Source organism: Rutidosis leptorrhynchoides, chromosome 5 (assembly GCF_046630445.1).
Source record: "Rutidosis leptorrhynchoides isolate AG116_Rl617_1_P2 chromosome 5, CSIRO_AGI_Rlap_v1, whole genome shotgun sequence".
Lineage (NCBI taxonomy): Eukaryota > Viridiplantae > Streptophyta > Magnoliopsida > Asterales > Asteraceae > Rutidosis > Rutidosis leptorrhynchoides.
In genome coordinates this window covers 375,172,190-375,186,364 of record NC_092337.1, presented here as the reverse complement: position 1 = coordinate 375,186,364, position 14,175 = coordinate 375,172,190, and the positions used below count along the sequence as shown (strand labels likewise).

Sequence of the window (14,175 nt, the reverse complement as noted above, 5' to 3'; positions counted from 1 at the left end):
AAATTTAATCCAACTTGTGATAATATGGTTTTTGAGTATATTCTGATGGTCATATAATAACCTTAATTGTGAAAACTTGCAAAATAATTTTGTTTTAGACACTATCAACAATAAAGCATCTTACAAAATAATTTTGTTTGAAATCTGGGCATGTTATTTGCCTCTTTGGCATAAGTAACTTCTTCAAAACTTAAACTCTTTGGCATGCAAAATATTTTGGCATGCAATGGACAGTTTTGTGCTATTTCAAATGATATTGTTGCATACATCTCCACTAATCAGCAAGAAAGCCAAAACTATTTGTTGCATACTAATAATCGTGCCATGCTATATATCTTCCTTACTCGAATCTTTGTTTTGTGTCATTTATAAATAATATATGGAAATAGAAGGCCATATCCAATGATTGTGTCTAAATTATTTGAGTAATGCAGGTGAATACTGCAGAAGTATGCAAATGAAGACGTGTCACATGGTGCTTGGTTATTAGTCTTGACGTTGAGCGTACTGATGATAGGAATATGTGTTGCTTGGAGGACCCCTCTTGGTTTGTACTTCTTTTGAGTTTTTACGCGAGAAGAGTCAACTTTTTGACTTTTATGAGTCAAAGTCACGGTATGACTTTAAAACTTTCAACTTTATGGAGAGTGTGAAAGGAAAGCGGAAACAATTTATTGTGTGCATTGCTTCGTTCGATTGGATTTGTAGTGGTATCGGCGAATCAGTAGAAAGTGGGTGTGTCCTAACTACAACCATGGAGACGATCACAATCATTGGTTTCAAGGACGAAGCCTAATGAGGGCAGGGAAAGGCTTTGGTTCTCCCAACAAAAATGAAATTTGTATTCCTTTGTGTTACGAGCGTATAAGTTTTTGATCAACTTAATCGGAGTTCGTATGAAGAAGATGATGAAAGCGATGACATCTCGCAGATTCGACGAACCTTCACCATTTTGGTCTTATAATTTTCATATAGACTCCTATTTAGTTGATTGAAAAGTCAAAACGTTCGTAACTCAAAGAGCTTTTATATTCACACTCATATATTTTTTTAAAGAATTTAATCGAATTAATCGAATATGATAAGATCTTGACCTTTACTGAACAAGTTCAAATTTTGGTCTTGTCAATAAACAAGTTCAAGCTCAGTCATGATTGATTGGTTTATCTCAGGGGAAAAATACACTAGCATCATCATCATCCGTATTATTTTTTGTTTGAAATTTTATAATGACAACTCTAAATGTTGTCATTAAAAAGGAAATGCGTGCATTAACTAATGGTAAATGTAAAAGTAATTTTTAAGGGAAGACAATTATTAAAAGGGGATGATTCTCACACACACTTTTTTGATCCTCACACACCAATTGAGTATTATTAGAAGAGTAAAAGGTTAAAATAGGTGTGTGAGGATCAAAAAAGTGTGTGTAAGAATCATCCTTCATTATTAAAATGTACAAACTAAATGTTTGTCTTAATTTTTAATAACAACCCTAAACCCTAAGTTGTCATTAGAATTTTTTTTTTTTATTTTAATTTTTTTATGGTTTTTTTAAACGCTAGTGGAGCGCCAATATATTTCTTTTTCTTTAATTAATTAATTAAGGAAAGAAAAAGATATTTGTTGTTCAGGCGGTTAACTACGGGTCAAGGTCTCATCGATTCGTTCTACTTTATAATTCTAGGGTTCCAATTTTCAATATAAATCTCAAATTATCTAATCTTCAGTCCCAATTCAATTATACAATTATACAATTAAAATTGCAATTCATATAACATAATATCTGATACGTACTAGATCCGTGCAGGATAATGGTGAATAGGAAGAAATCAATGGCGCTTAAGGATGAAGAATTAGGGATAGCACCATTTTTGCTGAAATGTTATGAGATGGTGGATGATCCTGCAACAGATTCATTGATTTCATGGAGTTTAGGTAATGATAGTTTCATTGTATGGAATCCATCATTATTTACTTCTCAATTGCTTCCTAAATATTTCAACCACAATACGTTTTCAAGCTTTCAACGACAACTCAATATCTATGTACGTATTTCCGTCTCTCTTTTATTTCCTTTCTTAATTATCGTTGTATTGTAATTCTATGTATCTAATTGAAATGTATAAATAAATTTAATTTATTCAGTTGCTTAATTATGCTGGTAATTAAATATTCATATTGGATTACTCAGTTTGCTCATCATAATATCATCTTAACTTGAGACATACATTTTAATTAAAAGGGTATCATCATACATTCATACCTAGTTATTATTAAGTGAATAAGAGCTTGAAAATACACAATCCCAGACACTGCTAACTGTTTACTTAAGAAATTAGCAGTTTTTAGAGAAGTATCTGGTATTGCTTATGTAATGTGAAAAGGGATTAGTGTATTCGACATTAATCCAAAGTCTATTGTATGTATCTAACTAAGGGGTTGTTTACTTTTTTTCTGTATTAAGTCATGTTTCCATTTGCCTCTTAATAGGAAGGGGTGTCTAATTCTATGTCTCTTAAAAACAAAAACAGATCAAAATTCATCAAGTGACAGATTAAGTGACAAAGAAACAACAATTTTGCTTATTGAAGTAAGAGTTGTACATAAACAGATCATTAAGTTGAAAGTAAACAGACCCTTGGAACGCTTGTATTGTGTATCTAACTTTTAAATATCGCCGTCGTATCTCATGATACATGCAATGGCTATATGTGAAAGTTAACTCCGCGCAATATAGACGTTTTTAGTTGGATACACACATCAGACTTCAGACTAAGTTGAATACGTTCCTGTACTAATCTCCTATGAAAATAAGAATTAAGCAGATTAGGACTCAATTACACAATCAATCTCAAACACCGTTTTCTGGTAATTCTGCTGTCATAAAGATAGACATTAGACAATACCAGTATTATGATTATGTTTCAGAACAATTAGTTCAAATTTGGTTCAAGATTTTATAATAGTGCCAGGATACATTATGTGATAAATGTTGGAACCAGTAATCAAGCATTCAGAGCCTATACAATTTTGGTTAGGATCATAAACATTATTATATCTAATAAACAAAATAATATTAATAATAACTGCATTGTGTTTTTGAAATCTTGCATACAGTGTAGAGTATATTTATGATTTCATAAGTTTGGTAGGTTTATTTCATGTTTTATTTTCATAATCAACGAAACTGTAACTACTCTGTTTCTGGGTAATTGGTTTGTTGACAGTTGACTCAAATTCTTTTGCTATAGAAGATTATCTATTTAATACATGATATATATCTATGTTCTTTTTATTAATGATGTTAAAAGTTGTCACCTTTTTAGTTGTATATCCTATTTGAAGAATGTAATTAAACGTTTATCAGTAATAACCATGACTATAAATTAAATTACTGCAGGGGTTTCGAAAACACGATACAGATAGATGGGAATTTGCGAATAATGGATTTATCAAAAACCAAAAGCATTTGCTGATGTCAATTAACAGAAAAAAACAGTTACAAGTCACAACTCAGCAAAAAGTTACAAAACCGAAAACGACGAACATTAGTCCGGTTGAAGGAAACAAGTATGCTTACCTATGGAAAGAAGTCGAGAGTCTTAAAACCGATAAAAATATGTTAACGCGGGAGCTGGTAAAACAGAGACAACACCAAAAAGCTTCACAAAATAAAATGTCGGTTCTTCGAGACCAATTTAAAGACATGGAACAAAACCAGCAACAAATGTTGTCATTCATAGTGGTAGTCATGCGAAACCCTGGTTTTTTGGCTAACCCGGTTCAGTCAGTAGAGAATAAATGGTCAGAGTCTTCTGTGAGAGAAGAATCGGAGGGTGCAATGGTGAAATATCAGCCACCATTTGTAGAACCCGACTCAAATTGTGAAGAGTTGTTAGAAATGGATCTTAGTTTTGATGAAGTTAAAGATCTTATTGAGAGTATGGATCTAGTTTCTGAATTACCATTGAATGAAAACGTGGTTTTAACGAGTGAGAATTATGACCCGTTAATCACTTATGATCAAACTTATGATCAATCTGATAGTGATCATATGATTCGATCAACTGCTTTCTAGTCTCTATGAGGAGTATGAGACAGAAACTTCTTGACAGAAGGATATGGAAAATATATTTGATTATGAGGGAGAAGTGTGAAGAAAGGGATTCACAAGTTTCCAAAATTTACCTGTGTTTCTGACGAGCTGACTAATTGCAGGGTGATTTAAAGGATTTTCTGCACAATTTAACTCTATTTCATTTTTGAATGTGGAAATGTAAGTGGCAATCTTTTTTGAAATTATTCCTTTTGGTCTTTTGCCAGCTTAATCTAATATCACCGTTCGCGTAGTGTATGAATATTGACACTATTATTTTTGTTTTATTGTTTTAACAGTTACTGGCTCAATTTCTTGATCCTCTGCACCTAGAGAGGCGAAAGGCCATTTTTTTTTTCTTGATGCAGGAACTATGCAAAGCCCTTAATTATGTAAACAAAATTGTAAAATGACTAAATGTTCCAATGTAAATAGTAAATGGCTTCCTTCCTTTTGATATATAGAATAAATAATGTATATGTTTATGTTGTGATTGGTAAATTTTTGTGTGTATGTACATGAAACTTATTTAAGCCTCTCCCTATCCACTTTAGTAGATGATTTTGCCGGTTCCAGTTTTAACGTGGATAGGCACCAAACTGTCAAGCATAGCGCCAGTCAAGCAGCTGAAGGAGGTTGGCGCTGGTTCGTGGGTCTCAATTCCATTTTTCTTATTTCTAGCCCGTCAATTTTTAAAAGAAAAAAAAGTTTTTTACAAAAAAAAAAACGTAAAAAGAAAACGGTAGCATAGCCAGTTGATTTTGAAAATAATTTTTTTTTTAATTACTTTTACTCAACTATACATACAACCCATTTCATACAACATTTTATACAACTATTTTATACAAAAACATTTACCATTCATCCAATTATTACTCAAGAAATTGTAAAAAAAAAAAATGTTTCAACCAAACAACAATTCACTTAACGATTTTTACTAACATATGTTAAACAATCCTATTCCGTTACCCAATAATTCATTTTCCAATCAAACTAACAATTCGTCTCCAAGTCAAATAAGCTTTTCACAATTTGCACCTAATCAAAACGCATTCTATCAACAACAACAACAACAATTCATTCAACAGCAACAAATACCATTTTACCTACAACAAATACCATACAACATATATTATTCACAACAACAATTTTCATTTAACCAACAACAATTCTTTTCACAAACACAAATACCTTACATTCCACAACTACCAAAACAATCAAATATTGAATTTGTACCGGAATCACTGTTGGGTGCAAACCCAATCCCACATTGGTTGGAGATAAATGTCAAGATCAACATATAAGCTCATGAGTGTCTCTCTCTACTACCAATTGGTTTTAGAGTAATGTGGGAGCTCATGGCTTATATGTTTGGTGCTTGTTGGGCTATAACCGGTCCTTTCAGTGGTATCAGAGCGGGTTAGCCTAGAATTATGTGGATTAATCGCCCCAGTTAGACAACGATAATGGATCATTGTGTGTGCCTTATATCAAAAGATCTCCCTGATTTGGCCTTGGTCAGGTTGAGAGTTGCGGGTAATGGCCGGCGATATAAGATGAATGGATCATGTGCGGAATATCGTTGAAGGGGAGGCCTGGTGATGTGGTCTTCGGTTTGAGGGGAGGATTGTTGGGTGCAAACCCAATCCCACATTGGTTGGGGATAAATGTCAAGATCAACATATAAGCTCATGAGTGTCTCTCTCTACTACCAATTGGTTTTAGAGTAATGTGGGAGCTCATGGCTTATATGTTTGGTGCTTGTTGGGCTATAACCGGTCCTTTCAATCACAACCCAAAACCGAACTACAACAAGCAAAAAGGTAAGGAAAGAAAAAAGTAGGCGAAACAAGTGAACGCTCAAAACGTCAAGTCATGCATTGGATAAGGGATGAAGAAAAAAGATTAGCGGAATGTTGGAGCGATGCTTTGAAAATTCCGTCAATCGAAAAATCACGAACTCACGGATCTTTTTGGAGTACAATTTCAACCAACTCTAATTGTTTAGTTGATCACAAAAGGAACATTGACCAACTAATAGGAAAATGGGGTGAAATGTCAAAAAAACATTCAAGTTTTTATTTCCGTTCACAATAGCTATAAAATATAGTGGTGAAGTGGGGCTAGCGACTTGAACATCATTAATGCATCACAAATTGTGTGGGCAACCGAAGACGTGAACAACCAAAACCACCGGAAGATGACAAACCTTTGAAGGTGAATCCGAACCCGAATGTTTCTGATTTATTCACGGATGACCCGATTAGTCGTCCACCATGTTAGAGGTGTTCATCGGTTCAGTTTTAGGTTTTTCGATCACTACGGTTCAATTTTGAAACTTTTAAAATCAAAATCGGAAATCGAACCGAAACCAAATGCAAATACGAAAATCGAAACCCAACAGAAAACTGAATTTGAATCCGGTTCGGATTCAGTTAAAACCAAAAATCAAACTAAATTCGACTTTCAAAGTCGACTTGTTACTGTTTCTTCTCACGAAATGAACAAACATTGTAGTATTAACTTTGTAAAAGTATCATATTTAACTAATTTACATAATCGAACATGAATTTAAATTTTTCAAATGTTATATGTTTATAGAATATCATAATCATAATGCATATTATATCAAGAAAATAAACAAATTCAATAGTCGATAAAATAATTATAACTATCTCTGTTTTAATTATAATGTGTCTTTTTCTAATAAAAAACGTCGTTAATAAAGTTGTACATAATTTTAATTGATTCAACATACATACTAACAAATATTGACTTGAACACGAAAGTCGACTTGAAATAGTTACGATTTAAAAATAATGTGTGAAAGAAACAAGGAAGAATATGAAAATGAAGATTTAAATAGGATTTTAAATCCGAGTAAATATAATTTAAGTTGAAAAGTTAAGATATCAACTCAGATCATATCTTGCACACATGTATACAATAATATTTATAAATAATTATATTAATTTAATATTGTATGAAATGAATTCGGTTTTATATTCGGTATTCGGTTAAATAAATTCAGAATTTTCAAAATAAAAAATCGAACCGAAAGTCGAATTTAAATTTGATTTTCAGTTTTGCTCAATCTGAAAATCATTGTTAAATTCGGTTTGGCTATTTTTGGTTTGGTTTCAATCCGGTATTCGGTTTCAAACCAAATATTGAACACCTCTACTCCCAGGGGCATTCAAGACTTTACCAATACTCTTCACGATCATATGTATCATGAAGAAAGGCTACGAGAGCACAATTCAGTGGTTCGCACTATTCTCGAGACAAGATTTTGTCGAGATCAGAAGATCATTTACTCTATGGTTTACAACGCCTTAGCCGGATTTGCACTTACGTTCTCAGCAAACCAACGAGCAGTGCTGACTTTGATCCGGAAGCATATGGATCTTTCCACCGGACGTCCGACTTATCACTCTGATTCGCAAATGATCGAAGATATTCACAGCCTCTTCATCCTCTTGGAAAAAGATAATTTTGAAAGCACACCAGACAGACTAGTGATCTACGCAACAGTTGATCACCATCCTGATCTGATTATCAAGGAATTACGAGACATAGTAGCAAAATAAGGAGGACGCAACAATCCATTCTCACATCTGGAGCCAGACCGAGTCAACATTGCTACCTTTGTTACAAAGCAATTGGCACGTATCTTCCACGAGTCCACAGATCTTAGTTTCACATTTAAAGCTGGATGTCGGGAGATATATTCCAAGACAGTGACGTTAATGCTTGGGTCAGGATTTCTTTTCACTTCTTGCCAGCTTCGCCTCTTAACCAATATGTGCCGAGCTACAGACTCCTTCTGTGGAGACCACCGTTTAGAAGATTTTGAGATACTGAAGATACAGTTTTTGACACTATTCGAGGACCTCATGTAACGAACACCCGATTATGTAACACCGTAATTTTTTTATATCAATACACAGCGGAATATCATTTTATCAAATCATAGTTATAAGCATATGTTAAACATATATGTTACTATTCATTACAATTCAACTGGTGTTACTTTTCAAAACAGTTAAACATAGTTATCTCAAACATCAGAGTTCTTCTGTGTGTCAAATATAACCAAAGTATGACTATGTTCTCCTATCCCTAGCATGTAAAATCATATAACCTGCAGGGGAGAAAATGTGGGGGATTAGCACAACGCTAAGTGATGAGATATCCCAAGAGATACTAATACTAAGTACCAAGCCTAGCTTTTAGGGATCATGCAACTGGTCACAACATAAGGACATAACATCACACATCTATCACATTAAATAACATTACACAACTATATCATACAGATCTAGGCAGTGATTCAACTAACAGAGCAACAATAGCATCTACAAGCTATTCATTACAGGCACCAAAGGCACTACCCTATCATAGCCTTGCATAGCTATACAATAAAGGTATCCATAGTTCTACATAGCTATTCACTAATGGTATCAATAGCTCTACACAGCTATTTATTCTCATAGCACTAACGGTTATACATAGCACTAACGGCTATAAACCCCAAGAGGATCGTTGACCCTGCCAGGTCTACAACTACTAGCTGATCAAGGTAGAGCTATACCAATAGCTCCAGTTATTGTCCCACATCATACCTCTCCTAACATGTACATGCGTCAATTGTGATATACTGCCCGTACAATAACCCCTGAGCCCAACCCTTCTATACACGGTTGACCTCTTCCGTCTCTTCTATACACAGACGGTACTAACCCTTCTATACACGGCCAGTTCCCACATGTGCATATAAACCACCTCCAATCTCACCATAGGTAACATCACTAATAACCACAAGGCAATCTAATCAGGAATTCTATAATTTAAATCTAAGCGGAAACCTGATAACAGTAGTATAACCTACTACTAATCATTACAACAGTAGTTAACATGCATACATAGATTATCATAATCTATATTAAGCAAAATAGCGGGTAGTAATTACACTTGTTACCAAATACCAATATCCATAAGGATAGTCTCACTCACCGATTACCAGCAAGAACTCAGTGGTCTAATGTTACTGAGTCTTCTCCATTCCTTTATCACATGAGAACATCATATACTGAGTTAGTATACTTTAAAATCAAGGATATCATAAATTCATAATATAAAAAACATCATATAACTCTACGTTCATTACTTGACAAGGCTACATAACTGGCCATACGAAAACAACCCTCATACGCGTGTAAAACGAAGCATACACACTTGTATTGTAATTTGACCCAAATATAAAGTTTGATTTAGTGTTTTAAAACCTTACCATTGGAAAGTAGACCTCAAGATGATTCCAAGAATAGATTATTTGTCAAAAAAGGAGTTACGGTTTGAAAGTTACGACCTTTTCAATTTTACCAAAAGCTGACAAGTGACAAGTGCTCAACTGCGTGGTTGAGCCCTCAACCGTATGGTTAAGCCCTCAACTGTGTGGTTGAGCCCTCAAATGCGTGCTTAACTATGTGGTTGAGCTGTCACTCATACGGATGCTGAAGAACAGCATCATGTCGCCGTTTTTGGGTTTTTTACACTCAAAAGTCGATTTATGCTTGTTTTGATCAATCCAAAGGCTTCATAATGCTATATAACACATATATAATCTATTTCTAACATCATTCAAGCATAACAAACACATATCATCAAGAATCAAGCATCCAAACTTACTTATTACAAAACTCACTTAAAACTCAATTTAATTCATCAAATTCAGAGTTGTTTACCTCGTTTTGATCCTTGAAATCACTACAATATAATGCATGAAATCATAAGGCTTGATTTACACTATTTGATTTTAGGATTTAAGAAGTAGAGAGTGTGATTAGGGTTTAGGGTTGCCAAAATGGGTAAGTTAAGTAACGAGCAGTGTATATATTAAGTTGGGGTTTCTTCATAGTGAGGAAACCCCATCCCTATTTCACACAATTACCAGTTATCTAAAACACAATGTACCTCATTAGGCGGTCCTAACGAGGTCCAATTCACATAACGAAACATGTTTTGTGACCCTTGTATATTCTTCTAAATCATACCGTCATTCTGAGTCACTCAATAAGGAAAATACTATATGGTTCACACATTGTTCATGGCACTCAATTTCCTATTAATCATTGGTAATAGGAAGATATACTTAATCTTTAGTCTATCAGTCTCATCAGTCATATGCTATTAATTATCACGAATTCTTCACACATGGATATATAACTAAATCCGATCTAATCATCATTTACAACATATCATAATAGTCCAACTTCAGTTTACAGAATACAAACCATTTGCGTATCAATAACAGTCCAAGTATTATCAATCCAATTCCAGAAGGTTACAACTGTTATATGCAAATATTACACGACCATCTAAGCATAGGAATTTATCAAGTCATGACATTCTATTCTATCTTAATGATACACCAGTCACAATTCTAAACACTTTATAATATTTAACTCTGTCTTCCAGTCATAACACACACTCGGTATCAATCACCACTCATGTCATGTGTTTCCCTATCCTTTAAAAGACCATCCGGGGAACACTACCCATAATTCTTTTCTAAAGGTCACCACCATTCACACAAGTCTAAGGAAAGAAAAATAATTCCATAAGGCTTTAATACTATCTCACGCATTTTAATCTAAGCATGTATTGTAAGCAATACAGTAGGGCCAGCATCATACATAATGTGCAAATCGCATAAACCTGGGGACAATATACAAGGTTCGAGTGCTTTATCTATAAACAATGGGACTACTACCTTAGTCCAATCCATACAGGCACTATGCATGTCTTGTCAGTCCAAGGTAAAAGTACAAATCACATAAGCCCTACGTAGTCTTATCAGGTCATACATAATTCTATAGCAAGACTTGCATAACAGACAAGTCACTAAAAGCAGGGCAACCACTTCACATGGAACATAGACAAAAGTCACATGTAGTACATAACCAAAAAATCATGGAAAACATATCGCATGACTCTTAGGTAGTACAAAATTAATAATCTTACTAATTATGGCAAGCATATCTAGTGCATCATATCTAACCAGTCATAGAGAACATAATAATCACCTAAGGCATGACAACCAATCAAAAGGGAATAAAATTCCAATAATGACAATGGCAGCTCCAGAAACAGCTTATGTGACATGAGTCATCAAACCACCGACTACTTATACCTTAGAGCGAGAAGCAATCACTTCACATGCACATAATCATGATATATATATATATATATATATATATATATATATATATATATATATATATATATATATATATATATATATATATATATATATATATATATATATATATATATATATATATATATATATATATATATATAATCTATATATATCACATATGCATGTCACGGGGACTAAGTTCCCTAATTCACCAAAAGTAATTCCAGTCACAATCATTGTGGTTGGTGTAACGACCCGTCCTAATCCATCCGGACGAAGTCCATATTGATTACAAATGATTCACAATAGTTGGTTACATCGCGATTTACTTGACCTCTATATGATACATTTTACAAACATTGCATTCGTTTTAAAAGACAAACTTTTATTACATCGAAAGTTGACAGACATGCATACCATTTCATAATATATCTAACTATAATTGACTTAATAATAATCTTGATGAACTCAACGACTCGAATGCAACGTCTTTTGAAATATGTCATGAATGACTCCAAGTAATATCCCTAAAATGAGCAAATGCACAGCGGAAGATTTCTTTCGTACCTGAGAATAAACATGCTTTAAAGTGTAAACCAAAAGGTTGGTGAGTTCATTAGTTTAACATAAATAATCATTTCATAATTTTAATAGACCACAAGATTTCATATTTCCATTTCTCATAAACATACGTCCCATGCATAGAGACAAAAATATCATTCATATGGATTGAACACCTGGTAACCGACATTCACAATATGCATATAAGAATATCCCCATCATTCCGGGATTCTCCTTCGGACATGATATAAATTTCGAAGTACTAAAGCATCCGGTACTTTGGATGGGGCTTGTTGGGCCCGATAGATCTATCTTTAGAGTTCGCGTCAATTAGGGTGTCTGTTCCCTAATTCTTAGATTACCAGACTTTAATAAAAAGGGGCATATTCGATTTCGATAATTCAACCATAGAATGTAGTTTCAATTACTTGTGTCTATTTCGTCAAACATTTATAAAAACATTTCATGTATTCGCAGTTCAAAATATATTTCAAAAGCATTTAATAAAGCAGTTGTAAAAAACAGAGCATGTATTCTCAGTCCCAAAAATGTAAAGAGTAAAAGGGATCAAATGAAACTCACCAAATGTATTTTGTAGTAAAAATACATAGAACGACATTGAACAAGTATAGGGTTGGCCTCGGATTCACGAACCTATATCATTTGTATTTTTATTAATACGCATAATCGTAATCGAACAAATTTGTTTATTATATCTTAATTTATATATTATTATTAGTTGTTATTTTAGTAATTTATATGTTTCATTAATAATTTAATTAACTATAATTATCTTATATGTATTACATAAACTTTTATATAACTCATATTTGTTTGGTAAAATAATAGAAAGTTGTATCTTTATATAATAATAGTAATAATAATGATAAAAATAATAATGATAATATTAATAATAATAATAATAATGATAATAATGATATTACTAAAAATAATGATACTTATAAAAATAATGATATTAATAATAATAATAATAATAATAATAATAATAATAATAATAATAATAATAATAATAATAATAATAATAATAATAATAATGATTTTAGTCATAATGATACTACTAATAATATTCTTAATGATATTACTAATACTAATATTGATAATATTAATAATAATCTAAAAATCATGTTAATACTAATAATAATAATAATAATAACTATAATAATATTAATACTACTTATAATACTTATACCAATGATACCAATGTTAACTTTATTTAGGGATAATACTAAAAATCATGATAATAATAATAATAACAACAATTATGATCATAATAATAATTAGTAATAATAATAATAGACATTTAAAAAAATGAAAACTACCTCAAATAAGCTTTATCTAAAAATAAATGCCTTGGACCGGGATCGAACCCGCGACCTCCTGAATACGTACTAACACCCTTTACCATTGACCTGTCAGTTTCTTTTCTGATTTATCTACCCAACATATAAATATAAACGAATCCTTCTGTTCTATGTTCTTCTTCTCCCTTATCAGTTTCCAATTAATCGACCCATTTCATAAACGTGCAGTATTTTGTTGGCTTTTGATATATTAATTGAAACCTATACGACCCTCAATGCTTTCCCATTTAATAGCAAACAACAAACAAACCAAAAAAAATATAAAACAGTAGTCGTTGGAAGAGAAAAAAAAAATAAAGAACAAAGAATTCGATTTTTGAATTAGAGACCTTTTTAGCTCGTGATTTCAACATGACATTTGTTTTAGATTCATAACTAAATAGAAGCGACCCAGTTTAAAAAGTTTAGATTAATTAAAACAGTAAAAAAAATAAAGAACAAAATAGCAGTAGCGGTTCATTATGAACTTCAAACTCCATTCACGTTTTAAAGATCTAAACATTTTCAGATTACACATACAACATGAAATATATCAGAAATAATTCATGTAAACTATTTAAATCGTTAATTGAAGTTGAAACACAAATACAAATTCGAATTTCTTCAAGAACATAATCGTTGACTTTTTGAAAAATATCTTTGACTCCAAAATTTGAATTTGATAGAACGAATTGAGGTTTGAAACTTTGCAGGAAGTTTAATTGAACGATTTCTAACCACCTTGCATTATTACTTTTTGAAATTTCATTCGTTTTTGAAATAATTGAAAACTGAGACAGGAACAGGGGTCGACATCTATTTTTTTTTTCCATTTCAATTTATAGTAAACGACTTATATAGAATGATTTTATGATCACTGGTTGTCTGTATTTATCAATGAAGTCAATAGGTAATGAAATCAGACAGAAAGGACACGAATTATTTACTCAGAC

The 14,175-nt window shown here is 32.4% G+C and overlaps 1 protein-coding gene across 1 annotated transcript; it reads left to right on the top strand.

Moving 5' to 3' along the window:
- The first annotated feature begins 1,811 nt into the window (after positions 1–1,811).
- LOC139849756 (heat stress transcription factor A-8-like) lies at positions 1,812–4,078 on the top strand. Its single transcript, XM_071839382.1, has 2 exons — positions 1,812–2,045; positions 3,401–4,078. Exons 1-2 carry the CDS (start codon positions 1,812–1,814, stop codon positions 4,076–4,078), a joined length of 912 nt encoding a protein of 303 aa, XP_071695483.1.
- The last annotated feature ends 10,097 nt before the right edge of the window (positions 4,079–14,175 follow it).

Bases quoted from the DNA above. Each gene is read 5' to 3' on its own strand.
- LOC139849756 (XM_071839382.1), top strand. From the start codon at position 1,812: ATGGTGAATAGGAAGAAATCAATGGCGCTTAAGGATGAAGAATTAGGG. The intron at 2,046-3,400 runs GTACGTATTTCC...AAATTACTGCAG, and splicing joins AACGACAACTCAATATCTAT to GGGTTTCGAAAACACGATAC.